We start from the raw sequence: 14,723 nt of genomic DNA, 5'->3' as shown, positions 1-14,723 counted from the left end.
CCACCCCGTTCCCCCAAACCACCGTTCCCCCAAACCGCCCCGTTCCCACCAAACCACCCCGTTCCCCCAAACCGCCCCGTTCCCACCAAACCGCCCCGTTCCCCCAAACCACCGTTCCCCCAAACCGCCCCGTTCCCACCAAACCACCCCGTTCCCCCAAACCGCCCCGTTCCCACCAAACCGCCCCGTTCCCCCAAACCACCCCGTTCCCACCAAACCGCCCCGATCCCATAAAACCGCCCTGTTCCCCCAAACCACCCCGTTCCCCCAAACCACCCCGTTCCCACCAAACCACCCCATTCCCACCAAACCCCCCTGTTCCACCAAACCGCCCCGTTCCACCAAACCGCCCCGTTCCCTTTGAAAAGAATTTTGCTACCAGTGATTTGTGACACGATGAAAACCATTACTTAATGTTGCAGAAAGCCTTTATTTGAAACTGGAATTACAGAATTAAGAGGTCTTTGCCTTCAAGAAACAATACATACAAGAACAAAGTGAAAAGCTCTGTTAGAACAAACTGAAATCAAGATCTTACTGTATCTGTTATTATATTAACCCATTTAGGCCTGACCTCAAAATTAAAAAATAATCTTCTACATCCTGACAGTTTTCTGAAAAAGCTATGTTTCTATGTCAGTGGTTCTTCGATTTTTCAAAAATAGCAGACCTACAAGCTTGTAGCGTGCCACTCGGTGGCGCGCTATGAGCTTGTAGATCTGCTATTTTTCAATAGCTAAAGCATAACATAATGCTAACATTATCCCGCCCAAAATGGGTTAAACAGCTTGTGCCCAAGACGTCCACAGACGTCCTTGGAATTACTGCTATGTGGTGCCCAAGACGTTTTTCTTTTTTTTTCTTTTTGGTTTTTATAAAAAAAAAATATGTAAAAAAGGTGGGCACCCTGTTTTTTTTTTTTTTAAAGTGTTGTGTGGGCACACAATGTGTTAATCTGCACAAATTGTGCACAGGAGGACTGACGCAAATTGTTCTATCAGTAACGAGCTGCAGACAATAACATTAGGTAAGTAATAATACAGAAGTAATAAGCATTGTGAACTCCATCATGTTAAATGCATTCAAATCCGTGGATGATTATAGAGAGACTACAAGTGGAAATACATTCCATACACAAAATTCTGAAATAACTTCAACACAAGATAATGAGAAATCAACATGAACATTACTTGGTCACAGTGATATTGTCAGAATGATAAACCTTTTGGCTGTGTGTTGTCACGTGTCAACTATTTTTATATCAAGGGCTGTTCTTTATTCGGAATTTGAGCCACGGACCACCGTTTGATGACATTTAGCCTCTCAGACCCATTTGAGCCACGGACCACCGTTTGATGACATTTAGCCTCTCAGACCCATTTGAGCCACGGACCACCGTTTGATGACATTTAGTCTCTCAGACACAACAATATTTTGTTGTTGTTGAATAATATTTTGTCCACTAGCCATGCTGTATTGATGTTGGTACCATTAGGAGAGATAACAGGCAAATGATCAAAATAATTATTCTACATTCTCTAATTGATTAGAGCTCTTGTAAATTAAGTAATGCAGATGTTTAACAATAGTGTCACTCTTGTTAATTTTACACTCTTAAAAGTAAAAAATCTAAGGGTCCATTTGGTTACCAACTCTCCATCATTTAGCTGGGGACCACCTGGAACCCTTTAAACTAAAATGTTGCAACTACACAAAATAAATGTTGCAACTTCACGCGATCAACGTTTTAATTTTAAGTCATGGTCCGTTGAATAAAGCTCATTTTGACCAAAAACGCAATCTGTGAAAATAATCGAAGATAAATGCATTCTTTCTTCTTCTAGTCTATTTACATCGAGGCGGGTTCTCTTCCGGCTCATGTATCTGTGTGGCTCCTCTTGTGTCGTTTGAGCTCACATCTTTGACTAAAGCCTTTGTCACATTCTGCACATTTGAAGGGTTTTCCCTCAGGGTGCGTGCTCATGTGCTTTTGTAGCTCAACCTTTTGACCAAAGCCTTTGCCACAAACTGAACAGCTAAAGGGTTTTCCCACCGTGTGTGTCCTCATGTGTTTGGCTAGAGCACTTCTTTGAATAAAGGCTTGGCTACAAACTGAACAAGTAAAGGGTTTTTCCCCCGTGTGAGTCTTCATGTGATCATCTAGAGTACCTTTTGAACGAAAGGCTTTGCTACAAATTAAACAAGGAAAGGGTTTTTCCCCTGTATGAGTCCTCATGTGTCGGGCTAGAGAACCTCTTTGAGAAAAGTCTTTGCCACAAACTGTACACAGAAAGGGCTTTTCCCCTGTATGAGTCTTCATGTGCGCGTTTACAGCACTTCTTGAAACAAAGGCTTTGCTACAAATGGAACAAGTAAAGGGTTTGTCCCCTGTATGAATCCTCATATGTTTTTTAAGGTCAACGCTTCGACTAGAGCCTTTACCACAAATTATACAAGTATAAGGCTTCTCCCCGGTGTGAGTCATTTTGTGTCTGCGTAGATCACTCCCGTTACTAAAGCCTCTGAAACAGAGTGTACATTTGTAGGGTTTTTCTCCTGTATGTGTCCTTGAGTGAATTGATAGCGCAGTCCTTTGTCTGAAAGCTTTGCCACACACTGTACAAATAAAGGGCTTCTCCCCTTTGTGAATCCTCACATGCCCTTTTAAAGCAGACTGGCTAGTAAAGCCTTTGCCACAAAATGGACAAGTAACTGGTTTTTCCCCAGTATGTGACATCATGTGCGTTTTTAGACTATCGGTTGCACCAAAGTCTTTGCCACAAACTGTACACAGAAAGGCCTTAGGGTTTTCCCCTGTATGAGTCCTCATGTGTCTGGTCAGAGCACATCTTTGACAAAAACCTTTGCCACAAATTGTACACAGAAAGGGCTTTTCCCCTGTATGAGTCTTCATGTGCTCCTTCAGATTACGTCTTGAACCAAAGGCTTTGCTACAAATTGAGCAACTAAAAGGTTTTTCCCCTGTATGAGTCCTCATATGTCTGTCAAGTTCAGCCCTTCGACGATAGCCTTTACCACAAACTGTACAAGGATGAGGTTTCTCGCCAGTATGAGTCATTTTGTGTTCTCTTAGATAGCCGCCATTTGTAAAGCATTTGGAACAAACCATACATTTGAAGGGCTTTTCCCCTGTATGTGTCCGTGTGTGAATTTCTAGTGCGTTTTTCTGTCTGTATACTTTGCCACAGACTGTACAAGTGAAGGGTTTTTCCCCAGTATGTGTCATCATGTGCACTTTTAAAACAGATTGGCTATTAAAGCCTTTGTCACAAACTGAACAAGTAACGGGTTTTCCTCCACTATGTGTCTTCATGTGCACTTTTAGAACACTCATTGTGACAAAGACTTTGCCACAAGCTGTACACAGAAAGGGCTTCTCTCCTGTATGAGGCTTTTCCCCTGTATGAATCCTCATGTGTCTGTCAAGTTCAGCCCTTCGACGATAGCCTTTACCACAAACTGTACAAGGATGAGGTTTCTCGCCAGTATGAGTCATTTTGTGTTCTCTTAGATAGCCGCCATTTGTAAAGCATTTGGAACAAACCATACATTTGAAGGGCTTTTCCCCTGTATGTGTCCGTGTGTGAATTTCTAGTGCGTTTTTCTGTCTGTATACTTTGCCACAGACTGTACAAGTGAAGGGTTTTTCCCCAGTATGTGTCATCATGTGCACTTTTAAAACAGATTGGCTATTAAAGCCTTTGTCACAAACTGAACAAGTAACGGGTTTTCCTCCACTATGTGTCTTCATGTGCACTTTTAGAACACTCATTGTGACAAAGACTTTGCCACAAGCTGTACACAGAAAGGGCTTCTCTCCTGTATGAGGCTTTTCCCCTGTATGAATCCTCATGTGTCTGATAAGCTTACTTCTCGTAATAAAGGCTTTGCTACAAACTGTGCAAGTAAAGGGTTTTTCCCCAGTATGCCTCATCGTGTGAAATCTCAGACTACTCCTTGCGCCAAAGTCTTTGCCACAAACTGTACACAGAAATGGCCTTTCCCCTGTATGAGTCCTCATGTGTACGGTTAGAATACTTCTTTCACCAAAGGCTTTGCTGCAAACTGTGCAACTAAAAGGCTTTTTCCCTGTGTGGCTCTTTCTGTGTCTTCTTAGAACACTCGGGTCACTAAAGCTTTTGCCACAAACTGTACATTTGAAGGGTTTTTCTCCTGTATGTGATCTTAAGTGAACTGCTAGCGCCTCATTTTGTTTGAATACTTTGCCACAGACTGCACAAGTAAAGGGCTTTTCCCCCGTGTGGGTCATCAAGTGTCTGGTTAGCACTTTTAAAGCAGACCGGCCTTTAAAGCCTTTGCCACAAACTGAACAAGTAACTGGGTTTTCCTCAGTATGCGTCATCATGTGTCTGGTTAGGTTACTTCTCACAATAAAGGCTTTGCTACAAACTGTGCAAGTAAAGGGTTTTTCCCCAGAATGCGTCAGCATGTGAAATCTTAGAGTACTCATTGCGCCAAAGCCTTTGGCACAAACTGTACACAGATAGGGCCTTTCCCCTGCATGAGTCCTCATGTGTAGGGATAGAGAACTTCTAACACCAAAGGCTTTGCTGCAAACAGTACAAGTAAAGGGCTTTTTCCCAGTGTGGCTCTTTCTGTATCTCTGGCCACTAAAGTCTTTGCCACGCAATGTACATTTAAAGGGTTTTCCCCCTGTGTGGGTCCTCATGTGTAACTTTAGCTGATACAGTCCATACCAGCCTTTGCTACAAACTGCACAAGTAAAGGGTATTTCCCCTCTATGAGTCCTCATATGCATGTTTAGATTACCCCGTTGGCTAAAGGCTATGCTACAAACTGTACAATTGAAGGTCTTAGCTGTACACTTGGAGGGCTTTTCCCTTTTATGAGCCAGCATGTGTCTGTTTAGACTACTCCCTTGACGAAAGGTTTGGCTACAAACTGTACAATTTAAGGGCTTTTCCCTCGTATGGATCAACATGTGTTCTTTTAGATGACTACTTTTACGACAATCTTTCCCACAAACGGTACAAATATAGCGTTTTTTCGCACCTTTATGGGTACTCGTGTGTCGTTTAAGTTCATAGCTTTGTCTAAATGTTTTTCCACACTCTGTACAATCAAACGTTGTCTTTTGCGTGCGGCTCCTCGTTGACCTAGTTGCTGCTGACGACGACTCTTTGAGCTGCTCATCACTCATCACACTCGGTTGCAATTTTCCAGATCGCAACCGTGTAGAGGACCGTGTTCCATGGTCCTGTACGTCAGCGAGAGTTTTCATGTGTTCAGTTGAGGTGCCGGCTACAGGCTCATAATCATCATGATCATCATCATAATCATCATCATCATCATCATCATCATCATATTCCACTGTTACTGTGAACGTTGACCCATCAGCCTGGTCTGGGCTGTGAAGTGGCTCATCCTCCTGTTCTTCTTTAATGTGTGGAGGAGGTTGATGCTCCTCCTGGACCAGACTGGATCTCCTCCCGGAAAACTCCTCTTCACACACAGGGAGGTCAAGGAAGTCTGGTCATGAAGTACAACGAGAGAAAACCATTAAATCTTGTCAATGAGAATTATTCAGTCTACCTAGACAAGGTGTTCTGGCGCGCAACCCTGTTTATGAAGCCTGGAAGCCATGCACACATTGACTTGACAGATGTATATCTCGCTGGGTTTAGCTTCTGGCCTTTTTGTTCTATCTCCTGTCAGTCTACTGTATATCTATCAATAAAAGGCCCAAAAATAACGAGAAAAAAACAACAACAATACAAGTTGTCATTGAGCACCACTGACTGCTGTAGCCATTGACTTAGTTCCATACCTGTTGGTTCCTGTATGCTCGTACCGGGCTCTCCCTGAGAAACATCCCAAACGCTGTTCTCTCCACCTTCACATAGAGAGAGACAGAGAAACAGGAATGTTACTTGCATTCATATATACTCTATCTGTCTATCTATCTATCTATATGCCTTTTTCTCATTATGCCTTTCTGTGTGTTGTCACTGCTGTTGTATCCTACTGGCTCACCTGCCAGTGAGGAGCCCCCACCGGGAGGAAAGTACTGTTGTATCCTACTGGCTCACCTGCCAGTGATGAGCCCCCACCGGGAGGACGTACTGTTGTATCCTACTGGCTCACCTGCCAGTGAGGAGCCCCCACCGGGAGGACGTACTGTTGTATCCTATTACGCCTCTGATCTACACCCTACTACCAGTAAATCATTAAAACACTACATACCCATCCTGTACAACTTCACCACAGCTTGGACCGTCGCATCAGGCAGTCCGCGTCCCTCCTCCGTCTCTGGCTGTTCCTCTGACAACGTTGGGCGTCTTTTGGGGGCCATGTTCTTCTTTCCAGATACCGTAGAGCTCCCCCTGTGGTGCTCTGGGGAAACCAGGGATAGAACCACATGAAGATTAAATACACGTCAAGATTATTGTGGCAAAAATAATTGCCATTAACGACGGCAGGAGGCATCTACCGTTCTATGTCTATGATGCAAGGCACCAAGCTGCTCATCAGGAGTAGTTAGGGGTAGGGCTGGGTGACGATACGAATATATCGGCAATCGTGATTTGGATGAGTCTACAAGCTCGTAGCGTCACAAAGATTGTGACAATGTGGCACAAATTTTTGAATATATATTCTTTCAGAGCGCACGTTTTTAACTCAAATATTTGCTTCTGGGGGGTCCTTAAGTTGGAACGTATTTTCAGATGGGGGTCGGCGGCCACTTACATATAATTCTGGGGGTCCTTGACATGAAATAGTTTGAGCACCACTGATATAGAAACATGGGGTTTTTCAGAAAACTGTCAGGATTTAGAAGACATTTGTCTAAATGGGTGAAATAATATAGAGTAACACCAGAATCCACACTGGGGGGGGGGGAATATATTGATCTTATGTTGTTACCCCGACACGGGCGCTGCAAAAACAAACAGATCTACAAGCTCTCAACACGTAGCGAACAGGCAGGACGTGACGCCTCGAGAGCTTGTAGATCTGTCTTTTTTGCGACCAGCAGTGAGCTAGCTTTTCTCACTTTACTTTAATAAAACGAATATATTGTCCATCTATGATTTTTGGACAGACGATGGGCGATTGGAGACGAAAGCTAATAACAAATCATTGTAAAATGTTCCTCTGTAACCCATTTTGGGCGGGAACCCCTTTTGGTGTTAGCATTATGTTATGCTTTAGCTATTGAAAAATAGCAGATCTACAAGCTCATAGCGCGCCACCGAGTGGCACACTATGAGCTTGTAGGTCTGCTATTTTTTTTAAATCGAAGAACGACTGACATAGAAACATAGCTTTTTCAGAAAACTGTCAGGATGTAGAAGACATTTTTAGAATCTGATCTCAGGTCAAAATGGGTTAATAAAGCATTCGATCAAAACACACATTTTCACCAGACTTTCCACCTCGGAGGAAAGCCTGGCATTGGTTCCCGACAGGCCCGTGTGATCAGGAGGAAAGCCTGGCATTGGTTCCTGACAGGCCCATGTGATCAGGAGAAAGGCCTGGGATTGGTTCCCGACAGGCCCATGTGATCAGGAGGAAGGCCTGGGATTGGTTACCGACAGGCCCATGTGATCAGGAGGAAAGCCTGGGATTGGTTCCCGACAGGCCCGTGTGATCAGGAGGAAGGCCTGGGATTGGTTCCCATCAGGCCAGTGTGATCCGGACGGATACAAATAAAATCACACCCACACATGTTTGTTTAACCTGTTTTGACCTGAGATCAGATTCTAAAAATGTCTTCTACATCCTGACAGTTTTCTGAAAAAGCTATGTTTCTATGTCAGTCGTTCTTTGATTTTTCAAAAATAGCAGATCTACAAGCTCATAGCGCGCCACTCGGTGGCGCGCTATGAGCTTGTAGATCTGCTATTTTTCAATAGCTAAAGCATAACATAATGCTAACACCAAAATGGGTTAAGGAAAAACCTGTAAAGCCCCTTTAATTAGTTTGTCAGTGGGAAAAAAGGGGTTTTGGTCGACGAAATCAACACTGATACCAACCTGCAGTGTGTAGTTTGGTGTTGTGTAGACTAGAGGCAGGTGTTGTGTAGTTTGTTGTTGTGTTAGTTTGTTGTTGTGTAGAGGCAGGTGTTGTGTAGAGGCAGGTGTTGTGTACCTGTGTGTACTTTGCGTAGTTTGCTGGTGTCAGACTCCTCCAGCAGTGTCTCCATCTCCCTGTGGAACAGGCTGCACATCCACTGAGCGACCACACTGAGGCGCTGCAACACCAACACCTTGATGATAGATAGATAGATAGATAGATGTAAGCATTGTTTTTTGCAGATTTGCCACAACTAAGCTAACTTTACCTAACCATCAGTTCCCTGCAGGACTTCCAGCAAACTTGCAGCAGCAAACCAAGCTAATCGTCTGAGTTGGCAGTGCCCAGATTTGAAGCCATGAACTTCTGTTCCAAAGGCGGTAGCTCTACCTACTGTGCTATCGAGACACAATCAGTTGTTCTATTTTTAACAGCAGAATCATTCAGTGTTTATGATGACAATTAATGTGTTTTTTTAAGGCTTGTTTCAGTGCAATTTATGCATGACCCTCTACCATACTGTAAAGTTGCAAAAGCATATGACGCTGCATGTATGTATTAAGGACAACAGAAGAATTCCTTAATTTTTTCACTTAAAATAACGTACTATACTTTCCCATGTCCGTATAGGTCCAAAGTTCACATGTAGAACTTTGCGTGCATTTTCATCAAAGATCCTGGGAGGAGATGCATTTTAATGAATTTTCATATAATTCAAAATGGCGGGTGATCTAGAGGTCAGAGGTCAAAAGTACACTTGTTCGGCATGAGGAGACGCATATGTGTATCAAAGTTTTATTGCCGACAGTCAAACGGTTCATGAGCTATGCGTGGTCAAAGTTTGCATTTTCAATTGAGTGCTATAGCGCCACCCTTTGGCCAATGGTTGTGGGCTTCGCATTCTCACCTTTGGCATGGCCCTCTACCATATTTCCCAAAAAAAAACGACTGCACGGTTCAGCCAGAACTGCTATTTTTGGCGGAAGGAAAAGGAGAAGAAAAAAACTAACAATAACAATAAAGGACCATGTCCTTTCAGGACTGCTTGGTCCTTTAATGATTGAAAGAAATAACTAGTGTATTGTCTGCGCGTGCTGCTTGCTTATTTTATGGATATACATACTGTTGACTTTGGTGCATTTATATAGCACCTTTATCCAAGGCGCTTTACATAGACTGTGCATTACATTCACCCATTCACACACACATTCATACAACGATGGCGGCAGAAACCATGCAAGGCACCAACCAGCACATCAGGAGCAATTAGGGGTTCAGTGTCTTGCTCAAGGACACTTCGACACCAACTCTGGGGGAGCCCGGGGTCGAACTGGCAACCTTGCGGTTACCATCCAGTCACTCTACCCCTGAGCCATCGCCACCCACAACTTTGTCATGAGTAATTCAACAAAAAATACTTATAACTCGCACAAATAAATTGCATTAAACAGTGTCTTTGCGCAACCGCTCCGTCATTTAGATATATGCCAATAAAACACTGTTATGTTGCAGCTGTATGTATGTATGGATATTTGCTGAGCGAGAGTCGAGAGAGACCTCTCTCTCTCTTTTGTTCTGTAAAACACAACAGGCATCAAACGTCCTCCCCTCCCCCATCCCCCATCTCTCTCTCTCTCTCTCTCTCTCTCTCTCTCTCTCTCTCATCGTCGTGTATTTGCATGGTGGATGGTTGGGTTAGGGTTAGGGTCCTCGCCGGACTTTGGGGGTCCACCCGAGTCCGACCGTACAGGCGGGATACCCGAAGGTTTCATGGCGACCTGGTCCTGGGTTATGGATTATGGGCGACGGTCGTTCCGATTCCCCCTTACCTCAATGACGTCATCCCCATGATGCTGCTTTAATATGTCCAGTATGTCCGCTCCCAGTGACGTCATGTGGTCATTAATGGACCTCCTAACGGACTGGACGCGTTTCTCTGAAGGAGACGTCATGATGTAGCAGCATCAGCATGTAGCATTAGCATGTAGCATGTAACCTCCTCAGCCGGTTGCTGTTGTTGTTCCACCGTGGAATGGAATGGAAGGCTGCCCACAGAGTCATGCGCATGCGCATTACATCAGCATCCAGACATACACCCAGAGTTGTAGCCTTCCACCTGCCACCTGGTGGACGAGATGTGTCACCGTCACTGAGGAAAGTGACAGACTCCTTCACTGCGCATGCGTGTGACACGCGAAACCCGGAAGTACAACACCAGTGCGTGTAGTTTAGTTTTAGTCGTTGTATTTCTTCATGGAAACAAAGAGCTGCGGAGAAACAACAATATGTCTCAGAAAGAGAGAGAGAGAGGTAAACATAATGTTTAATAAACTAGAGAAACAACAATATGTCTCAGAAAGAGAGAGAGAGAGGTAAACATAATGTTTAATAAACTAGAGAAACAACAATATGTCTCAGAAAGAGAGAGAGAGAGGTAAACATAATGTTTAATAAACTATACAAACAACAATATGTCTCAGAAAGAGAGAGAGAGGTAAAAATAATGTTTAATAAACTAGATAAACAACAATTTGTCATTAAGACATGTGAATCCCTTGACTCCTTCAAAACTGCTCTCAAAGGGCACCTACGGACGGCTGCAATTCGAAACTGGCCCCCGTAAAATCTGAATCCCCCCACCGCCCCCCCTTTTCCCCTCACTGTATATGTTTATTTTCCCTTTTTACCTCCATTATGATGAATTCCTGTTCTGTTCTTTGTCTATGTAGAAGTATATTTGTACTCTTGTCTCTAAATGTTTTGATGAATTGAACAAGGTGGACCCTCTTGTAAACAAGTGTAATGCTTTATTGGGTCGTCCACTCACAGTTAACAGTCTTTGTATTGAGTTTGTGCTTGAAATGTTCTGTAATTCTGCAAACTGTTAATAAATATTTCAATCAATCAAAAGTCTCAGAAAGAGAAAGAGAGAGGTAAACATAATGTTTAATAAACTATAGAAACAACAATATAGGTAAACATGATCAACAATAAACTTCTAGGAATGAGGACCCTGATGTAAACAAGTCTTATAGTGCCTTGTCTGGTTTTATCCTCCTAGTAGTTTGTGTATTGAGCTCTTTGAACTGTAGTCATTCTGCATACTGTGGATAACATTGTCAATCAATTCATGACGTAAAATGATTAATACATTGGAGGTAAAATGATTAATAAAAGAGGTCAAATGTTTTAATTAATTAACGAGGTAAAATGTGTCTCACAGATGGAGATGGCAGCACTAATTATTAAGATGATATTATAAGCTAAGCCTGATTTCATTTGACATTCAGTCACACATGATCAGACTTACAAGTTAAACATAATAAACACATTTAATAAAATCCTGAAACCAAAAAATAAAAAAACAATATCACAAACAACGAGTTGGCTGATCTACAAGCTCACGACGCGGCGCGCTGCAACACGTTGTGAGCTTGTAGATCGGTGATTTTTGTCTCCACCAGGCCGACGGCATGGGGAGAGAGTATGTTTTGCGTGTCTGTGACTGTGTGTGCGTGTGCATGTGCATGCGTGTGTGTGCGCGCGTCCGTCCGTCTGTTAACAGCTAATCTCCGCCACCGTTAACCCGGTCGGGGTTTTCGCTGCTTTTGGATCTTCCTCCCGCTACAGAGTTCCCTAATACTGAGTGAAAAATGTATAAAGTGTAAAAATGGCCAATATGTTTTTCCCCCCTTATTACTGTGGGAGAGTGCAATCATCCAATCCACTAAGCAGAGTGGCTCAGAGGCTCTGCCTGATGGCCTCAACAGTCTAATATCTCCCCCGGTCTAGAGGGATATCCCTTTGGTGTAGTGGTTAAGATGTTGGACTTTCACACGGGAGACCCGAGTTCGAATTCCGGGCGTTACACTAGCAAAGGGTTGAATACCAACCACTTTTTTTTGGAGGCGCTGCCTACACGTTCAGCTGTGTTGCTCATTCTACGAACGCCTGATCCTTACAATCTATACCTGGTTGTACAGGTGACTAATCAACGATTGAAATGATATAAAATACAACACCAATTTGTATTATAAAAGTGGAGAAATAATGGACCAAAGTTAAGTTTCCGAACTTTTGTTGCTGAGTTTAGTTATGTTGGCTTTATGAAATAATTATTAATACATTGGACATAAAAAAGACAACATTTAAATACTAGTAATTAGCTAAAATAAATCATTTATCAGTATTGTGCTATTAACCTGAGGGCCACATTAAGTGATGGTGGGGGCCGCATGTGGCCCCTGCGCCACCAGTTGCCCATGTATGGTCTATATTTAATGGTTTTCTCTCGTATCTATTTTCTAGACTTCCTGCGTCTCCCTGTGTGTGAAGAGGATTTTCCCCCTAAACAACACCAGGAGAGGAGCTCCAGGCTGGTCCAGGACGAACCACAACCTCCACAACACCAGGAGAGGAGCTCCAGGCTGGTCCAGGACGAACCACAACCTCCACAACAGCAGGAGAGGAGCTCCAGGCTGGTCCAGGAGGAACCACAACCTCCACAGATTAAAGAGGAACAGGAGGAGTTGCTAGAAACACCAGAGGAGGCTGAAGGGTCAACGTGGACGAGTGAAGAAGAAGAAGATGAAAACAGAGAGACGGAGCCAGCCAGCACCTCGACCAAACACATGAGAACAGCAGCGTATATAAAGTACTGGGTCGGCTCGCAGCAGTCGACGAGCGACGAGCAGCTCCTCTCTTCGACGTCGCGCCGCTCCGAATCCGACACCGAAGACAGCGATGCACGCGAGGAGACCGGGCAAGATCCGTCGGCTTCAAACGCGCTGAACACACGGAACGCGGACGGGAAAAACAAAAGCTTCGGCTGTGCCGAGTGTGGCAAAACGTTTAAACGACGGGGGCATCTGAAGAGGCACGCGATGACTCATACGGGGGAAAAGCCGTACACTTGTACGGTCTGTGGCAAAAGCTACGGTCAGATGGGTAACCTGAAGCAACACGCCAGGACGCACACGGGCGAAAAGCCCTTCACGTGCGGCGTCTGTGGCAAGGGCTGCGTTCACATGGGCGACCTGAACAAACACATGAGAACTCACACCGGGGAGAAACCCTTTACCTGTACGGTTTGTGGCAAAAGCTGGCGCCACATGGGCAATCTGAAAACACACGAGAGGACGCACACGGGGGAAAGGCCTTTCACGTGTACGGTCTGTGGTAAAGGCTGTAGTCGAATGGATGACCTAAAACAGCACGCGAGGACTCACACAGGAGAAAAACCCTTTGTTTGTACGGTCTGTGGCAAAGGCTGTAGTCAGATGGCTCATCTGACGTCGCACATGAGGACCCATACGAGGGAAAAACCCTTTAGCTGTGCAGTGTGTGGCAAAGGCTTCGGCCACATGGGTAACCTGAAAGCACACATGAGGACTCATTCGGGCGGTGGGGAACTTTAGTTTGACAGTTTGTTGGCAAATGTTTTGGTTAAAATGCGCTCATGAAGACAATGGGGATTTGGTACAGGGCAGAAACGGTAACACAGCCTGGAATTCAGTCTGTAACACATGTTTTTTTGAGGGGCGCTAGCCCCTCCTATATTCAGCTATAGTGTAGATTCTTGTCCTAACACAAAGAAGAATTTACGTCATATGTGGACAGGCAAATCGCTATTTTGTCCTAACAAACATTACGTCATGATGACGTACGATGATAAGAGTGCCCCTCACTTCACACGGGTGTGATTTCTTCTTTTCTTTCCCCCAAAGTTGTCTGAGTAATTGGTACGTGATATCTGTGTCCACTGCAAATTACATGTAATAATGTATTAATTCATGACAATGACAACACATAGATAGCAAACTTTGACAATAACAATAAAGTTTGTTTTTCTGTTAATACTTATTTCTTTGTGTACAAGAATTCCAAATACTTGCTAGCCCCTCCTATATAGGCCTACAGGTTTAATGTTTGTTTTTAGTTCAATGTTTGTTTTAAAAACGCCATTGGCAATTACGTCATATTGTCCCTCATTACGTCATTATTGTTTGTGTTTGCACCTTTTGTTTTACATCACCATTACATCACCTGATCAACATGAGATAGACTTTAATATATTAGCGCCCCTCACTTCACACAGGTGTGATCTTTCTCATCCTTTCTTATTCCTAGCTGCGGCTATGTTACTGGCAGAACAATAAGAACACATTTGTCGTGGTTTTGATGGCATATTTAGTGCTGCATGATTCTGGCTCAAATTGGAACGTCTCGGGATCCCCCAGGAGGAAGTCACTAATGTTGCTCTGGAGAGGGAAGTCTGGAGCTCTCTGGTGGAGCTGTTGCCTCCGTGACCTGACTACAGATAATGATGTATTGTCTTTAGTCTGTAGTTGCTGAACATTACTACATTAATTATATATAAATATGTATTGTCTTTAGTCTGTAGTTGCTGAACATTACTACATTAATTATATATAAATATGTATTGTCTTTAGTCTGTAGTTGCTGAACATTATTTACTACATTGTGTAGTCCAATGTAAGCACTAGTACATTTTGTAGTCCAATGTAAGCACTAGTACATTGTGTAGTCCAATGTAAGCACTAGTACATTTTGTAGTCCAATGTAAGCACTAGTACATTGTGTAGTCCATGTAAGCACTAGTGCATTGTGTAGTCCATGTAAG

The 14,723-nt window shown here is 43.7% G+C and overlaps 1 protein-coding gene and 1 long non-coding RNA gene across 2 annotated transcripts; one reads left to right on the top strand and one right to left on the bottom strand.

Annotated features, from left to right (window-relative positions):
- Window positions 1–3,398: 3,398 nt before the first annotated feature.
- Window positions 3,399–10,076, bottom strand: LOC306929631. Its single transcript, XR_013790816.1, has 5 exons — window positions 9,910–10,076; window positions 8,156–8,273; window positions 6,247–6,396; window positions 5,831–5,896; window positions 3,399–5,532 (listed from the first exon to the last, which is right to left on the bottom strand). It is a non-coding gene; the product is annotated as an uncharacterized lncRNA (long non-coding RNA).
- A 211-nt stretch (window positions 10,077–10,287) lies between these two features.
- LOC306929673 (uncharacterized protein) lies at window positions 10,288–13,839 on the top strand. The gene is made up of 2 exons (XM_079510296.1): window positions 10,288–10,390; window positions 12,389–13,839. Exons 1-2 carry the CDS (start codon window positions 10,366–10,368, stop codon window positions 13,495–13,497), a joined length of 1,134 nt encoding a protein of 377 aa, XP_079366422.1. The 5' UTR covers window positions 10,288–10,365; the 3' UTR covers window positions 13,498–13,839.
- The last annotated feature ends 884 nt before the right edge of the window (window positions 13,840–14,723 follow it).

The sequence above is a fragment of the Electrona antarctica genome (assembly GCF_951216825.1).
Source record: "Electrona antarctica genome assembly, chromosome: 9".
NCBI classification, from domain to species: Eukaryota; Metazoa; Chordata; class Actinopteri; order Myctophiformes; family Myctophidae; genus Electrona; species Electrona antarctica.
Note: the sequence above shows the minus strand (reverse complement) of the source record. Positions and strands in the feature narration are given on the sequence as shown.